We start from the raw sequence: 18,112 nt of genomic DNA on the forward strand, positions 1-18,112 counted from the left end.
GTGGGTATTGTGTCCCGTGATGAGGAGCGGGACTAAGACATCCAGACAGGAAGTGGCGGAATTTGGACATCTGCCTGGGGGGTGGTGTGCCGAGAGCTGGTTCAGCTGACGTTCATTACCTAAGGGTCAAGTTAACAAACAACTGGCTAATAGGATTCTTCCCAAATCGCAGATCGGTCACCTGCCTTTCCAGTCCCCAGGTGAGGAGCAGGCTTTGACAAGGAGGCTGTGCAGCCAGCTAAGTGCTGGGCCCTGGGTTTGATCCCCAGCGCCAAAATGTTTTTCTTTTTTTTTTTGGTACTGGGGATCAAACCCAGGACCTTGTGCTTGCGTGGCAGTACCAAAAATTTTTAAAAAGAATTGTTAAGGAGTCCAAGGTGTGTGGGTTGCTGTGTTCTTCATTTAAAGAAGAGCTATATCCCCATCCTTCTCTGCAATTTTTATTTTGTTTTTTTTCATTTGTTTATTTTTTTGGTACTGCGGATCAAACTTGGGTCCCTGCACTTGCCCAGCAGGCGGCAAAACCACTGAGCTAAATCCTGGCCCTGCAATTTTTATTTTGAAACAGGGTCTTTCTAGATTGCATACGCTGGGATGGAATTTACAATCCTCCTGGCTCAGCCTCCCGGACAGCTGGGATTACAGGTGTTTGCCTAGCCAATCACCGATCTAGGAGAAAGGATGAAAAAGCTCACCTGTCTGAAAAGTATCGGAGTGCAACACTGAATAGGACTCCACCTCCTCCCTGTCTCAGTCACATCTGAGCTGACCTCGGTCCCTCTTGGCCTGGCCAGTGGACGCCTCCCCACTCCTGAGTCATTGCCTCTGTGTGAAGCTGGGGCGCGGAGTTATTGATGTCCAGAGCTGGTCCGGCAACCAAGTGTCACCCAGCTGGGTGGAGGGCATTCATCCTCCTCGTTTGTACAGTCTGTGATCATCCGGGGCCACCACCAGATGTTTGCTGCTTGAATAACAGGAGCATCTTTAGCTTTACCTTGTGCTTCCCTTCCCTCAAGGGAGGGACACAGGATTCTCCAGGCAAATCCAGCCAGCTGGGCCTTGGGTGGTATTTGATTTACTTGGTGATTTTAAAGTCAATTCTTTTGCTGGGCATGGTGGTGTTGGAGACCAGCCTGGGCTACATAGTGAGTTCAAGGCCAGCCTGGGATTCACAACAAGACCCTATCACAAAAACAAACAAATAAATAAATAAAGTCAGTTCTTTTGAAAAACATTTTTTTCCTTAAATTCTTTTATTGGTACATTTTAGGTATTCAATACATTTACATTTCTCATTGGGAACTTGTACCTTTACATGATGTATCTTGGTAACATTTTTTGTAACTTAAAGTAGCATGTTCATTGAAAAACATTTAAGGGTTGGAGGTTTAGCTCAGTGGTGCCAGCCACCTGCCTGGCAAGCACAAGGTCCTGACTTTGATCTCTGGTTTTGCAAAAAGAAAAGAAAAGAAAAGAAAAGAAAAACATTTAAATTTAGAATGTGTAAAATTAAGAGCTAAACATCTCCCTTACTTCTCAAATCAACTCCCCAGACCCAACCACCAGAAAGACTTTTAACAGCTTTATTGATAGATAATTCATGTACATATGTGATAAAAAATTCATATTCAGATAAACTCACCACTTAAAGAATACAATTCAATGTTTTTAGTAAGTAGGGTTGTAAGTAGCATCCCCACCAATCAGTTTTAGGACTTTTTTGTTTTGGGTTTTTGAGACAGAGTCTTGCTATGTAGTTCAGGTTGATTCTGAACTCACTGTGTGGCCCAGGCTGGCTGTGAACTCACAGTGATACTCCTGCCTCAGCCTCCTTTTTTTTTTTTTGGTACCGGGGATCAAACTCGGGACCTTGTGCTTTTGAGGCAGGGGGTGAGACCACGGAGCTAAATTCCCGGCCTGCCTCAGCCTCTTGAGTGCTAGGATTACAGGTGTGCATGACCACACCTGGCTAAATATTTGCAAATTAGGTTAAAAAGGGCTGCAAAATTTTGCAGTACGACTTACATATTCATACAGCTGAAGTCATTTATCAACTCTTACACTAATAGATAAAATTATTCCATTCATTAAAAGTAGTTCAGGAGCTGGGGATTTAGCTCAGTGGCACTGTGGCTGCCTCGAAAGCAAAAGGTCCTGAGTTCGACCCCCGGTACCAAAAAAAAAGTAGTTCAGATCTAATAGTCATAAGCTATTATTAATGGCTCTCTTTTCCTGTGATAACATTTGAATATTACTTTAAAAATTTTAAAATTTATTTACTTATTTTATTCTGAGACACATCTAAGTTGCTGAGTTACACAGGCTGAGCTTGAACTTGTGATCCGCCTGCCTCAGCCTCCAGAGTGCAAGGATTTCAGGCGTGTGCCACCAAGCTTGACTTTATTTTTTTTTCCCCTGGTACTGGCGATCAAACTCAGGACCTTGCACTTGCAAGGCAGGAGTGGCACCACTGAGCTAAATCCCTGGTCCAAGCTTGACTTTAATATTACTGCTCATATCAATTCCCTTACTAAATGAAATCTACAAACTAAATTTTTTAAAACTATTAATGACTAGGGCTGGGGATTTAGCTCAGTGGTTCCACCGCCTGCCTCGAAAGCGCAAGGTCTGGAGTTCAATCCCCAGTACCAAAAAACCCCCAAAAAACTGTGAGCCAAAACTATTAATGACTAAAACTCCACAAACCAAGTAGTCAAACTCATAGAAAATTTTGGGAGAACAAGTGAGATTAGATATTGAACAAGGTTACCATTCATTCATTCATTCAGACAGGGTCTCACTGTGTAGTTGAATTCACTGTATACCCCAAGCTGGCCTCAAACTCACAGCAATCCTCCTGCCTCAGCCTCCAGAGTGGTGGGATCACAGGCATGTGGCGTCACATCCAGCTAAGGATACCGATTATCACACAGTAAAACTCTTCCATTTAATCATGATTCTGATACCAATAAACTCCCTTAAGGAATTTTGCAAAAGTTGATCTGCTAGGAAGTGAAATAACCCTTTAAATGTTACTGGCCACTGCAACGTATAGCCAACAAGGGGTCAGTCAGATGTAATCCACTTTCAGATATATATATATATATATATTTTTTTTTAACTTTCAGATATATTCTTCCAAAGATCGACGTGACACAAACCTGGAGTGAAAACATTTGGAGTTGTTACTACTTTTTACTGAGTTCTTCTCCACCCTGTTTTTCTTTCTTTCTTTCTTTCTTAACCCTATTTCTATTTTTCCTCAAGATTTTCTATTTTTTAATCAGGTGTGGTAATGCACACCTGATATCCCAGCGATCAGGGGGCTGAAGCAGAGGGATTGCCATGAGTTGGGGCCAGTCTGAAATACATAGCCAGACCTTGTCTCAAAAGCATGTTTTTCTACCTTTAACCCCTGTGACCACAACCTCTATATTTTCAGATACCAAGCGCCCTGGTAAAATGTAAAATCAGCTGTACATGGTGACACATGGTGACGGGGGGGGGGCCTGGTGCTGGGGACCCAGCCTGAGCAATTTAGCAAGAACCTGATCATAGCCCCCCCCCCCCCAAAAGGTCTGGGGATGTAGTTCAATGCAAAGGGCCTGGGTTCAAATATTGCAAAAATAAATTTTAAAAGTAAATCATGGGATTCCATCTCCCATAACCTTATTTTTTCCTATATATTATTTTCCTTTAGGTCACCCCACATCGTTTTGTGAGTGTAAAAATCCTGCTTTAAACATTTCCCCAGCATATCAAATACAGTATGCTGCATTTCTCATGGCCTCCAGACATCATGCTGTATGGCTGAGGCGGGATTTATCAATTTCTCTTGCTGGTCATTTAGGCTATTTCCCAGAACACCACTACACCTGCATCTTTCCTTCTGTTGCACAAATTTCCTGACAGGCCCCAAGGTCAGAGACAAAGCCTGTTATTTGCCAAATAGCTCTCGAGGAAGGATGGGAATAGGGGGGAGAAGGCGTGTAGGATTAAAAACATTTTAACAACGTTTTAAACTCAATTATAAAACACATCCAGAAAAGTGCACGTAAGTGCACAGCACACTGACTCTCCAGACACCTGAACTCGGCCGCCAGAGGAGCACCCAGCTCAGGAAATAGCAGCACACAAGCCACCTTGCCCTCGTCTCCATGCAGGGGTTGGATCTTAATGTCGCACAAGCCAACTAATCCGATCGCGTCTTCGCAAGCCTAGTTTATTAATACTTTGATAAAACCTAGACCACAACAACGTAAGTCCTGTTCTCAAACGCTTAATAGGTTGAAGCCGTGGTAGGCGAGGGCGCAAAATCCCGGAACACGCCCTTGTCCGGGGTCAGCCAAACTCCCGGCGTGCAGCGGGGCGCTCCCGGCCTGCGCTGCGGCTCTCCCGGCCTGCACCGCGGCGTGCAGAGCCGGCGACCCGGGATCTCCGCGAGGAAGGTGGGCGTGGCGGTGGCGCAGCGAGGTCTCCTTGTACGCGATAAGGCAGGACGGCATGGAAGTGTAAGCCAACTCTGGCCGTTCCTGGCTTTGGGCCGAGGGGCACCGCTGGGGACTGTCAGGCCACCGCGAGCCCGCGTGGGGACGGCGACTGGTCCGTCTCGGCTTGGAGAGGGGCGGCAGGAGAGGAACTCGCTGGGGCCTCGGATCTCCGCGCCCCAGCCACGCCGTGAGCCTCCTCCCTCCCCAGTTCATTTACTGGTGTTTCCTGGGGCCGGTGGGAAGGGGTGCCCGGCTTGGTATTTGAGCCGGAAGTTAGGAGCTGTAAAGCCAGCGCCGTCGTCCCTTAGGTTCCTGGAGGAGATTCGGAGACTGGGATAGAATCGTGCTTGCGACTGTGGAGTAGCTGTTAGCCCTGTGAGAGACGAGGCCGGGTTTCTGGGGAGAAGAAAGCGTTTAAAGCAGAATTGGGACCTCAAACAGCACAGGGTCTGTGGGTGTGGCATGCATGTGTAGAGGGAGTAAAAGTCTAAGTTTTAACGCCGCATGGTCTTGTACATGCTTGTTCATCGTACCACGTGCAAGTGGAAGTTTTTGCACCCACTAAATTAATTCTGCAACCCACTGATGGGAGTTATTCTGCAACTTGAGAAACATTCACGTAGACGTCCCTCTGTATTCAAGTTTCGGGACCTTCTGTGGATACCAAAATCCGAGGATACTCAAGTTCCTTATATAAAATGATGTAGTATTTGTATGTTACTTATGCAGGTTCTCCCGTGCACTTAAATCATCTCTAAATTACTTAGGCTATCTAACATAGTGTAAGTGCTATGAAAATAGCTCTTAAATTGTATTATTTGGGAAATAATGACAAGTCAGTGCCAATGCGTTTCCCCCCTAATATTTTTTGTCAGCACTTGGTAGAATCCGAGATTGAAGAGCCCACAGATAGGGAGGGCCAGTTATACATTACTCTGGTCTAAGCCATCATTATTCATTTTCCCTTTCCTAGAACATTGTTTGTCAGCATACAAACCTGCTTTATCTTAAATTCTTTGTTGTGGCATTCATCTTTGCCTTTTGCTGTTTTTGTTTCTCATCAGAGCAAAACATCTTGGAAGTGTTATGTTTATCCCCTCATGCTCTGTCTCTGTCTCTGTCTGTCTCTCTCTTCCTGGTTTGGTGTGGTTTTTTTTTTTTTTTTTTTGGTACTGGAGATCGAACTCCAAACCTTGTGCTTGTGAGGCAAGCGACAGCACCAGTGAGCTAAATCCCCTGCTGGTTTGATTTTTTGAGACAGGGTCTCGCTATGTAGTCCAGGCTGGCCTTGAACTTTCCATGATCCCCTTGCCTCAGCCTTCCAACCAAGTATGCCACCATGCCCAGCTTATCCCCTCATTTGCTTAACCATTCTGCTGGCCTTTCCTTCTTACTAGTCTGCAAAATGGTTCTTGTGAAGATTTTTTAAGCCCTCCGTCTCATCAAATCCAAAGTTTGACTTTTCTGACCTCAGCCTTCCTGATTTCTTAGTAACAGTTGTTACAGAAACTCTAGAATGTCTCTCAGCTTTATGACACGCTCCTGGATTTCCACGAATGTCAAAGATGACATCTCAGTGTCCTCTTCCTTTGCTTGGTGTTTAAATTTATATGTCTTAGAGCCTAGTCTTGGGTCTCTGTCCACACTTGCCCATTTTGCTCACCCATATGCATATGGTTCCCCACAGTGTATTTCTATCTCCTCTCTTATCATGTCAGATTGCTTGGACCAAAAATCCAGCTCTGTTTCTTATCGCTAACCATCACCCAGTATCATGCAGCATTAGGGTATTTATTTATTTATTTATTTTTGGTACCAGGGATTGAACTCAGGACCTTGCGCTTGCCAGGCAGGTGCAGCACCACTGAACTACATCCCCGGCTAGGTTACATTTTGTTTGTTTGTTTGTTTATTTATTCATTGGTACCGGGGATCGAACTTGAACTTGGGTCCTTGCACTTGTGCATCAGGCAGCGAAACCACTGAGCTAAATCCCCGGCCCTAGGATACATTTTAAATGCAGTTACTTTCCACTGTCTCCACTGTTGACTTTGTAGTCCATCTCTAGTCTGGATTAAACTATTTTAATAGTCTTTTGGCTTCCACTCCTAGCCTTCTTCCATTTTCTTCTCTATGCAGCAACCAGAATGATCATAAAGATTAATGGGATCAAGTTAGCCCTTGTGTAAAACTCATTGGCTTTCTATCTTTTACTGCCTTGTCCCAGCCTTTGCCATCCTCCCTTCCTCCAAAGTGCACATTTTCCACTGATAGATCGCTCTCTGTCCTTCTAAGCCTTTCTACCTCAGGACCTTTGCACTACTGTTCCCTGTGCCTCATACTTTTCCTCCTTTCCTGCTGCCTTCTTAGATGGAATGTCCCTTTTCAATCTAGAATAAGTCCTCTTCTTTTGTTTTTTGTTTTTTTTGGTACCAGTGATCGAACTCGGGTCCTTCCACTTGTGAGGTGGGCGGTGGAACCACTGAGCTAAATCCTCGGCCCAAGTCCTCTTCTTTTGTAACATCTTGGTTTACTTTCTCCTTAGATAAAGTTGTCTCATTTAGTTCCATGAAGGCAGCAACCAGCATCTTATCTTGTGCTTAGCACTGTGTTTGCCACACCAGAAGGTATGCAGCAAGTACTTGTTAAAAATAATACCTTTATAGGATTCATTTAGTAAATATAAATTAACTAGTCTTCCATTTGCTGGGCGTATAGATGTTTCTGATTTTCCTAAGTGAAGTAGATTGAATCAGTGTATAATAACCTGTCCACTTCTCCCAAGGAGCCTTTGATTTGTTGAAACCAACTGTGGAGCTGGAATTGATGAGAAGATGGGGTCTCCTGAGGTAGGCCCCGGGGTGGGCGTGGAAGGGCCCTGAAATGGCAGGGGCTGGAGCCTGACTTCTGATCCTGCCTGGCGCTGACATGGGTGTGACCTCAGGGACTTCAGCAGAGCCCTCCCTGAGAGGGCAGAGTGCTGCTCTGTCAGGACTCCTGGGACCTGACATCAGTAGGCGAGGGAATGTTCCCCGAGTTTTACTGTTTTCTTTGCTTGGCTTAGTGAGTATAAACCTGAGTAAATAGTACATGGGAACATATACTAGAAATTCTGTTGTACTTTATTTGACTGAATGACAAGAATTTAAAGACATTTTGTTCAGGGCTGGGAATGTTGCTCAATGCAGAGTGCTTGCCTAATGTGTGAGGGCCTGGATTCTAGCCCCAGTGTGACAAGAACAATGTAAATGTATCTTCCTTGTTTCCAACATAAAATACCCATAGCAGAATTAAGTACTCTGTGTATGAGGTACTTGGTATGTGTCTCACTGTCTAGTGCCTTGGGAATCACTGTGTGCCTGGAAAGCTTTCTGTCTTCAACTGGGGAATGGACACTATTTGCACTCTGGTATCTTTTTTTTGTGAAGTCCTGTCAGGATTTTTTCCCCCCAGTACTGGGGCTTGAACCCGGGGCTTTTGACATGAGCTACATCTTCAGACCTTTTTTTTGGGTGGGGGGGGAGTATTTTGAGACAGGGTCTCTGCATTGCCTCAACAGGCAAAAACTTGTGATCCTCCTGCCTCACCTTCCCAGAGTACTGGGATTATGTGAAGATTTCTCAAGTTTTCCAGCCAGATATACTGAGATTTAGAAAAGTTGGGAAATAGACATAATGACAATTCAGTAACAGGCCTAAGAAAGCATACTTGTTTGGTAGCTCTGAAGAGTCTACAGCAGGTTAAATTGTTCTTTGACTTTGAAGCCTGCATAGATTTCTGTACCAAAGTTTATTTTTTCAGAGCATGAATTGACACCGTAGGCTGAACATAGGGGAAATTGAGCAATTCTGTTCTTTATTGTGTTCGCAAGTTAGCTGTGTGGCAATTAATGGACACTATTTATATGGTGTTTTTTTGTGAGTACGTGCGTACTTTTAAGCAAAGCCTGCGAGTAGATCGTTTTGTACTGTTTATTCAGAATTCGGTTTCCCAAGGTAGTTGTTTATGTCTATTAAATTGACTCAGGAAGTTAAGCAGATTTTACAGGTTAAACTTCAAAAAGCAAGTTACATTCAGCCAGCTAACTCATTACTCAGGGAAACTAAGTAATTGCCTACTTACAGCGTATTTGAACAGTCTTTAAAATTCACTTGGAATTTTTTTTGGGGGGGACAGGGTCTTGCTGTGTAGTTCAGCCTGCCCTTGAACTCACTGTGTAGCCCAGGCTGGCCTCAAATTTGCTGTGATTCTCCTGCCTCAGCTTCCCGTGTGCTGGGATTACAGGCATGCACCACCGTGCCCAGCCCAATGGAATATTTTCTTTAAAAAAACTGCATCAAATTAGTACTATTCTGGGCTGGGGATTTAGCTCAGTAGTTTGCCGCCTGCTGTGCAAGCTCAAGGACCTGAGTTTGATCCCCGGTACCAAAAAAAAAAAAATTAGTACTCTTCTGTCCTCTCTCTACCTCTGAGCTATATCACCAGCCTTTTCAAAAGGCTTTTTGTTTGTTTTATTTTGCACAAGGTCTTGTTGTGTCACCCAGGCTGGTCACCAGCTTAGAGTCCTTCTGCCTCAGTCTCCCAAGTAGATGGGATTGTATGCATGAGCCACCATGCCTGGCTAGGAGTATTCCAAGTCTTACAGGAGAATATGAAGTTTTGTTTAGGCAGAAGTGTGACTGCATATGTCTGGAACTACTGTTACTAAAATAGAGTCCATATGCCGCCTGCTGCACAAGCTCAAAGACCCGAGTTCGATCCCCAGTACCAAAAAAAACACCATAGAGTGCATAATCACCCTTCTTCCCTTGTCCCCATAATGTTTACTGTAGAGCAGACACAGCTGCTCTGTAGCTACAGCTTGTGGTACATCATTGACAGATATGCCAATTGACAGAGTTTTGTAGCTCTAAAAGACATTGGGGAAAATGTGTTTTATATGATCTATTACAGATTACAGTAATGTCGGTTTCTAACTTTATGGAATTCTTTTTTTTTTTTTGGTACCAGGGATCAAACTTGGGTCTTTCCGCTTGTGAGGCAGGCGGCACAACCACTGTAAATCCCCGGCCCCTCAATGAAACATTTTTGCAGTCAGGATTGTGTTAAGGGATGCCTCTTAGTGCATTACATTATCGTTATTGCGCTGTTAAAGTGGGTAACTTGATTAAGTTGATATCTGTCTGGTCTCATCATAATCTGTTCTCCCAACCCTGTCACATAGCTGTGTTTATAGTCACTTCTTGAGAATAAAAACTCTATGAGAGAATTTGCCAATACATAACAGCTCATTTAAGCCATCATAATAGATGCTGTACCCATTTACCTTGTTTTTCTTGGTGCTGGGGATTGAACCCAGGGCCTTGTGCATGCTAAGCACATGTTCTACCACTAAAATACACCCTAGCCCTAATTGACCCTTTATTAAATAAAGGAGGACCTAATGTATATTGGCATTTACTCTGTATTTAGCTAGATAAGAAAAATTATTTCTGGAGAAGAAAATCAATGAATAAATCAGATTTTGCTGGCCAGAATCTGCAAGGTGCAGTACCTGTTTACACTGGATCTTAGCGAGAAGGCTGAGAAGCAATGCAGTACCTGTTTAAAGAGCTATTGTTCTCCTGGTCCCCAAACACAAATTCATTAAAATGTCTATGAGGGTCTAGGGGTGCAGCTCAGTGTTAGAGTGCTTGCCTAGCGTGTGTGAGGCGCTCCTTGGTCCAACCCCCAGTACCACAAAATAAAACAGAATAAAATGTACATGGAGGAAGATTGCTCTCCTCTGTGTTCTGGAAAAGGCAGGTGATGTTCTTTGGATCCGTGCATTAACAGTGTTGACTTGAATGGGGGGCACATGGGACAGCTTTCTCAGGGCCCAGGGTGTGCTGCATGCCAGGGTGAGGCGTGATTTGGGAGTAAATATGACAGTGGCCACTGGGTTGGACCCACCTGCCCTGAAGAATGAACATTAGTGTTCTGGGTGAACTGCTACAGGAAGGGCCATCCCAGTGCCCCAAACTCACAGGCAGCAGGCGCAGTGCTCCTTTGAGAGCATAAGGCGGGAGGGCTTGTAATTCAATTCCAAGCAGATAGGAGGAAGTTCCTGATTAAGCAGGCATAGGATTCAATTTGTCATTTTCAATTATAAGCAAAGCACCTCATGTACCACTAATTATGCATTGGCCTTCCTGGGTTGGGTTCTTTTCAACTATAGTTCCCTTTGTGCCCACTGTGAAATCGTAACTACTTGCTGAATTACTGGTAGCATTTGGGTTAAGTTTTTTATGTGCTGACATGATGACAGTGCTGATGTCACTGTTCTGAAAACCTGAGGCCTAGGTCTGTCCCCGTGTAAACTGCCTGCTACTTTTGCTGTTGTTTCTGTTTCTTTTTTTTTTTTTAGGAGGGGTCTTGCTATATAGTTCAGGCTGGTCTTGAACCCCCTAAGTAGCCCAAGCTGGCTTCAAACTGGCAGTGATCCTCCTGCCTCAGTCTCCCAAGTGCTGGGATTACAGGCCTGCACCACCATGCCTGCATTGCTATAATTTTTTTATTGGTACATTTTAGATGTAAATAATGATCACATTCATCATAGGGAATTTGTACCTGCACCTGATATATCTTGCTGCTTTTTTTCCCATTCCGCTCTCCTCCTTTCAATCCCTCTTTGCCTCCTTATTTATAAAAGCTTTATCCCATTTTTTTCTATTCTCTTTTTTTCTTGTCCCTTCCTCCTCCCTCTCCCTCCCTTGTTCTCCTTCTCATTTGAACATTTTCTTCCTATTTCCCAATGTCTATTATATATTTTTGGTCCTTATTTACACTTTCAGTTTCTTAAACCAGAGAAACAATGTGGTATTTAAACATGTGTGTCTGATTTAGTTCACTTAAGATTATGGTCTCAAAGTGTATCCATTTACCTAGGATTGTCTCAAGCTTATCTTCTTTATGGCAAAGTAGTACTCCATTGCATAAAAAAACCACCTCTTCTTTATCCATTCGTCGGTTGATGAGTTGTTTCCAAGATTTAGCTATTGTAAACTGTGCTGCTATAAATAGGGGTGTGCATGTCTCACTGTGGTATGATGCTTTTAATTTTTAGGCTGTACTTCTAAATCCTAATGTATCTCCATTTTTTGTTTTAGAGGAGTAAGCTCAAGGAGAAATTAACCCACTAAAATGCACACACCTTGTAAGTGGCAGATTGGGATGTAACTGTTGAATAATAAACTTGGGAAAATACACACTGTATGTGACAGAGCTAGCATATAAATCCATATCTGTCAGATTTCAAAACTGTGTTCTTAGTTATCATGATACTGTCTCCAGGCGGTTAAAAGCAATAAATACTTTCTGATGTGATGTTATAGATTATATCCATTATAATTTACTGCAAACCACACTCCTGTGTTCAGTCACACATGAAATGACATTTTGGCCCGATCATCTGTAACAGGGGAGGGACCAGGCTTTTGAGCACTGCTTGACACATAAACTCTGCCTACTGAGTTGATAGAGAAGACAAACACATTGGAAGTTCTGTGGGTGGCACAGGATTCTTGACCCCTGCTGTGTTAGGTGCATAGCCTGTTCTGTTTCTGTTGACTCAGCCAGGGACTTGGATATCCAGAGCTGGCTCGGGAAGGTGGGTGGTACTGGGAGAGGACCAGGGTTAAAAGGCAGCAGCACTGTCTCTTCACTTCTTTCTGGCACCTGCACTGCTTATCAGACCCCTCTCTCCTTTGCAGTTTTGCTCCCATGTTCCTCCTATAACTGACTTCTCAGGTATCTGACTTCCCTTAACTTCTGCCAATGGAAATTTGGGATCAATACAGTGCTTTAGTCCCTTACCTTGTGATGAGTGTGTGATATGCTGTGGCCATAAAAAGGAAAGCCTGGGCTGGGGATTTAGCTCAGTGGTTCCGGCGCCTGCCTCGCAAGGACAAGGTCCCAAGTTCAATCCCCTGTACCAAAAAAAAAAGGAAAGCCTGCATTGAAATTGTCCATGGCCAGGTAAACCATGTTGATCTTGAGACATTTCTCAGCTTTACATTTTAGTGCCAGTGCCTGAACCAGGCTACTGGGACTTGACAGAGGAGTGATTTCACAGACAATTACTGTGCAGAAAGGGATGTTAGCCTGGACTGATGAGAGCTTGCTTTTCTTTTGCAGGAAGGATGGAAATTCAGTGCTGCTCAGTAACTACGAGGTAAATAGCTTTGACTGGACTATTTTTCCTCTCTGATGGTTTACCCTTTGTGCAGATCATTAAAGCAGGACAGAGAGTGCCGCCTGCTGGACCGGGGAGTATTCTAAGCTTGATGAATTATATGCAGGGAAACTGGGTAGACTTCATAGTGCACACCCTTCCCTACATCCCAGAGACTGGATCATCGCTTGGGATCCCTTCGTGGAATAGAAGCATCTATTTTAGAACCATTTCTGTCTGTAAAAGTTTCCTAATATACTATTCATACATTTTCCTAATTGCCATCTTTTTCCTATCAGTTGTTTGGAATATATCATCACTTTGGTCCTCATACAGCCTCAAAGATATTAACATTCTTATTAAAGTGAGAGTTTAGTTTACCATTATGAATAATCAGAATATGCAGATTTATAACTTTGAGGGCTTGAGGATAGGGCTGCTGGGGAAAAGAAAGAAAGAGAAAGAGGTTGGAGAGAGGGAATGTCACAGTGTTCTCATTTATCTCCTGCTTGTGTGGCTCTACTGTGGCACTAGCAGAACCCTCTGCTGGTGTAGAAAGAGCCATTCAAACACTCACTGTCAATTTCCCAAACGTCAGAGTCTGAACTCATGACAACTTAGAGGAGGTCTGGGTCTCCCTTGTGTGACACATGCAGAATGAGTTAGGTTGGTCATCTTCCTTCCTAAAGACAGCCTACGTGGTTCCTGAACACCTTGGGTTCAGTCCCCAAGCCACCCCCCCGCAATCACCTGCTTCCTGGACTCATTTGCTCTAAAGCAAGACTGGGGGTGAGTTTCTGGGAAGAAAGGAGATGTTGTACTTTCCTAATAATCCTTCAAATCCATTGACCTTGAAATAAGTGTATGCCTCAGATTTGCTCCGAAAAGCCAGGTGTGGTTGTGCTGCACGTCTGTAATCTCAGCACTCAGGAGGCTGAGACAGAAGGATCAGTACGAGTTTGAGGCCAGCCTGGGCTACATACTGTAGTGAGTTTAAGGCCAACTTGGACTACATAGTGAGACCCTGTCTCAAAAAAATTTTTTGTTTTCACTCACAAGTCTTTTGTGTATTTCTTACCAGGTGTTCCAGTTATTAACTGACCTGAAAGAGCAGCGTAGAGAAAGTGGGAAGAATAAGCACAGTGCTGGGCAGCAGAACTTGAACACCATCACGTATGAAGTGAGTCCGGGCTTCTGCAGGCCTTGCCGACCTTGCCCGTTGGGAGGGGCTCATTCTGCTGGTGACCACCCACCAAGTCAGATCGCCTTGTACCTGACTTCAGTAGTTTTGCTCTAACCCAGTCTCTGTTCTGTTTTCACAAGCGGGAGGAATACAGATGCTTGTGTACGGCTTTCCTCACTTCTAAACAATGTTTGCAAGTTCGGAGGTCCCCACCCTGAACCCCGCTCTGGTGTAGTAATTCCCTGGAAGGACTCATAGGAGTCATTGTAAGCTGTTCCATTCACAGTGTATTCATTATATGGGAAGGATATGGGTTAAAATGGGCCAAGAGAAGAAGAAAGTAGGGGCAGAGTCCAGGAGAAATGCCAGGTGCAGAAATCCCATTGTCACGTGGCCCCTTCCTGCAGTCATGTGTCTCATAGGCACCAAGTCTTTCCAGCCAGGGAAGCCAGCCACGCCTTGGGGTCCAGGGTTCTTACAAGCAACCAGCGCCACCCGGAAGCTGTGCAGATGGCCACCCTCTCCCCTGACTCACACTTCAAGCTATCTAGTATGTCCAGAGGGCCCACACACTGACAGGCACACATTCCAGGGCCAGACTTCACCTCCCAGAAGCCTTAAGACAAAGGCTAGAACTTCTTTTGGGACAAGGCCAGGTTCTTTATTTCACTAAAAGCAGTTAATTTTTAAAAAATTAGGCCGGGTGTGGTGGCACATGCTGAGTACTCAGGAAGCCGAGACAGGAGGATCACTTTGAGTTCAAGGCCAGCCTGAACTACATAGCAAGACCCTGTCTCAAAACCCCCCCCCAAAATTTAGTGCCAATTGCATAAAGAAGAAAGCAGAAGCAATTTATAGTTTTAATACATGTTGACGTTTTGCTGTGTTCTGTCCTGATTTTATACTTTGTCCTTAAAATTTATGCTATTATATTTGTTATGTGGTATTTGATTTTTTTTATTCGTCATTTTAATTTAATGCTTTCTTGCTATTTCCTTTGAATTCTGGGGTTTGTTTGGTTTTGTTTTTTGGTCTCTGTAAAGGATTTGGTTTTAATTATCTTTAATTTATCTTTCTAAAGGTTTTATTGAACTTTGATCAAGGAAGTAACAGTTTAGCACTTTCATTGCAATTCCTCCTCTTCCAGTTTTGCTCATTTAATGGTGCATTTTAAACTTTTTTTTTTTTGGTACCAGGAATCGAACTTGGGTCCTTGTGCTTGAGCAGTAGGCGACGAAACCACTGAGCTAAATCCCCAGCCCTAAGCACATTCTTGAATGTAAGTTAAAACCTTTAAGTCAGCCAGATGTGGTAGTCCACCCTTGTAATTCCAGCACTCGGGAGGCTGAGGCAGGAGGATCACTGAGTTCAAGTGCAGCCTGCACACATAGCAAGACCTTGTTTCAAACAAATCCCCCTCCAAAAAACCAAACTAAAACAAAACCCTTTAATTCAAATCTAGTCCAGACCCCTAGACCCCTGCACATCCTGTTTAATTACACTCCTAGGAATCCAGAAGCAACAGTCTTTTCTCCTTACTGACGGCCCTTTATCCCGGAACTTCCCCTGCTTTCTACAGTCCTGCTCTGCTTACTGTAGCCAGCATTGGATCCTTGTAAACAACGTCTACCTTTTTTCCCAAAGTTTTTGTTGCTAAAAACTTCTTTTCCTGGTATCGGGGAGTGAACTCAGGACCTTGTGCTCTTGAGGCAGGTGCTGCACCACTGAGCTAAATCCCCAGCCTCTAAAAACATTTTTAAAAAGCTCTCAGAGCTGGTAGTATGGTTAATGGTAGAGCGCATGCTTAGCATGCTTGAGACCCTGGGTTGATCCCCACCCAGTACCACCTGTTAGTCAGTCTGTCAGTCCTCTTGGCTCTGAGCAGTGGACAGATTGCAGCCATCTCTAGCTCTGTGGCTAGTAGTCCCAGGAACTTGTCCCAGGACCAGGTCCTTTTTTCGGCTAGCATCTGTAACCACTCAGTAAACCCTTTTATTCAGAGATCCCTGAGTCTGCAGAGTTTTGGTTTAACATAGGTATCATGTTGTCTGTTATTATCTGTTTGTATGGAGGAGTCTGAGACCAATGTGATTTTTGCACCCTGTTTTTCGTGCTGTGGATTGAATTCCAGATCTTGTGCATGTAGGGCAAGCACTCTGCTCCTGAGCTACATCCCTAGCCTTTTTCATTTTTATTTTGAGATACAAGTCTCACTGAGTTGCCCAGGCTGGCCTCATTTTTGAGATCTTCCTGCCTCAGCCTCCCATGTAACCGGGATTACAGCCATGTACCACCAAGCCCACCAATATTTTGTACTTCTGAGAGACTCTTGGATGATTAATGTTACTGTTTTTCGGGTTTGAACTTACTCCATTTTATTTTATAATGTTTTATCTTATTTATTTTTGGTTTTTTGAGACAGGGTCTTGCTATGTAGTTGAACTCACTGTGTAGCCCAGGCTGGTTTCAAACTTGCAGGGATCCTCCTGCCTCAGCCTCTGAATGCTGAAATCAAAGGCATGTGCCACCATGCCTGGCTCTGGGATTCCCTTCTTTTTTCTTTTTTGTACTGGGGATCAAACTTAGGATCTTGTGCTTGCAAGGCAGGCGGCGGCATCACTGAGCTAAATCCCCGGCCCTGGGATTCCCTCCTTAAACTAATTTTTTTTTTTTTAAGGTTTTGAAATAATTTTACAGGAGAGTTTCAGAGATAATGCTGAGAGTTCCCATGGACCCTTTCCCTAGTTTTGTAATGTAAACATCTTATATAATCACAATACAATTATCAAAGCCAAGAAATTAACATTGATGTATACTATTAAACTAGATTTTACTTGAATCCCCCCCTGCCTTTTTTTTTTTGGTTCCAGGGATTGAACTTGGGTCCTTGTGTTTACAAGGCAGGTGCCGGAACCACTGAGCTAAATCCGCCCCCCCCCCCTTTTTTTTTAAGAGTAGGAAAAATTTATTGAGAGAAAGACAGCTTCTGTCTTAAGAGAGACAGAAAGGGGACCAGAAAGTGCCTGCTCTTCTCAAAGGTGTTTTATGAGGTAAAGCCACGAGGTGAGGGACGTTCAAGGTGGGACAAAACTATGATCAACCAATAAGATTATGACAAGGATAGTTAAATTTTTTTTTTTGGTACTGGGGATGGAGCTCAGATCCTTGCGCTTGCAAGGCAGGCGGCGGAACCACTGAGCTAAATCCCCAGCCCCAACTTAGGTAATATTGATTAAATGGGAATCAAATGAGGGAGCAAGTCCTCTAGCAAGTTTACAAGGAATGAGCGAGGATTTTCTGTAGTAAGGGGTGGGTCACTTTCTTGGAAGACCCTGGTCCCCCACCCAGGTGATTGATGCCTATTTAGAATATCAGTCACTTCTACTCCTGCTATGCTGGTGTGGTAGTTTCTCTTCTTTTGTAATGCTGGCCTTCAGTGAATGTGTCTTGATGGTCTCCGTGTTGGCTCCTTGTGGGTCGGCCCTGTCTAACTGCCCCCATCCAGTGATCTTGGTGGGGAGGCCTCCAACATGGTATAGGGCAACAAGCAATCCAAATAAGCAAAAATAATCCAACCAAGGGAATAGTATAACTCCCAACCTGCTGGGTATCTGAAATGTGAGTTCGTGTTCTAAAATCGAAGAATGAATTCTAAGAACAATGGAGTAAGAAAAATTTATTGAGAAACAGATAGCTTCTGTCTAAGAGAGACAGAAGAGGGGCCTGGAAAGTGGGTTGCCCCTGAATTTCCCCCATTTTTTCACTGCTGTCCTTTTTCTGTTCCAGGATCTAAACTTGGATGGCATTTTGTATTGATAAAAGAAAAAAATCTGAGATGAACTAAATTTAATTAGGAGAGCTGAAGGATGGAGGGGAAAGAAACAGTAAAAGCTTTGGGGGGAGCCAAGACCAGACTCTGACTTCCTGAGCTTGGGAGGAAACCTCCACGTGTCCAGGGCTGACCGCAGAGGTGGTGTCAGAACACCATGAGTCGAGTCTGACCTTGGTTTTCCTGTGTGATCCTGTGGGCTCATGGCTGTTTATTCTTTGGATTTCTTCTCTTTAAAAAACTTGTCTGTGATGTGATGATTTCATATTGATTTTTTTTTTAAGATCAGAAAGTGTTTTTTTCTAGAATTTCAATTATTCTTCCGGTTGTAGCCACTGGTTTTCTGCCTTAGGAATTCCTATTTCTGTACGTGAAGATTGGCTCCCTGAAGGCATTTG

At 43.9% G+C, this 18,112-nt stretch overlaps 1 protein-coding gene across 6 annotated transcripts in view; it reads left to right on the plus strand.

The window, feature by feature from the left end:
- The first annotated feature begins 4,352 nt into the window (after positions 1 to 4,352).
- Positions 4,353 to 18,112, plus strand: part of Crcp (CGRP receptor component) — a 38,934-nt gene continuing 25,174 nt past the window's right edge. Inside the window, exons 1-4 of one of the 6 annotated variants that reach the window (XM_021254324.2) lie at positions 4,390 to 4,677; positions 12,666 to 12,702; positions 13,784 to 13,882; positions 15,082 to 15,164. Coding sequence is in view for 2 of the 6 variants with exons in the window: in XM_004839986.4 (XP_004840043.1) it covers positions 4,504 to 4,511; positions 12,666 to 12,702; positions 13,784 to 13,882 (144 nt within the window). In the remaining 4 variants the exon portion in view is untranslated. Of the gene's footprint in view, positions 4,678 to 12,483; positions 12,507 to 12,665; positions 12,703 to 13,783; positions 13,883 to 15,081; positions 15,165 to 18,112 lie in introns of those variants that run through there. The other 5 variants (XM_087195764.1, XM_087195763.1, XM_004839986.4 and 2 more) reach the window with 5 other exon arrangements.

Source organism: Heterocephalus glaber, unplaced genomic scaffold (assembly GCF_053883595.1).
Source record: "Heterocephalus glaber isolate CG9 unplaced genomic scaffold, H.glaber_assembly_v1.0 deba00001610, whole genome shotgun sequence".
Taxonomy (NCBI): Eukaryota; Metazoa; Chordata; class Mammalia; order Rodentia; family Bathyergidae; genus Heterocephalus; species Heterocephalus glaber.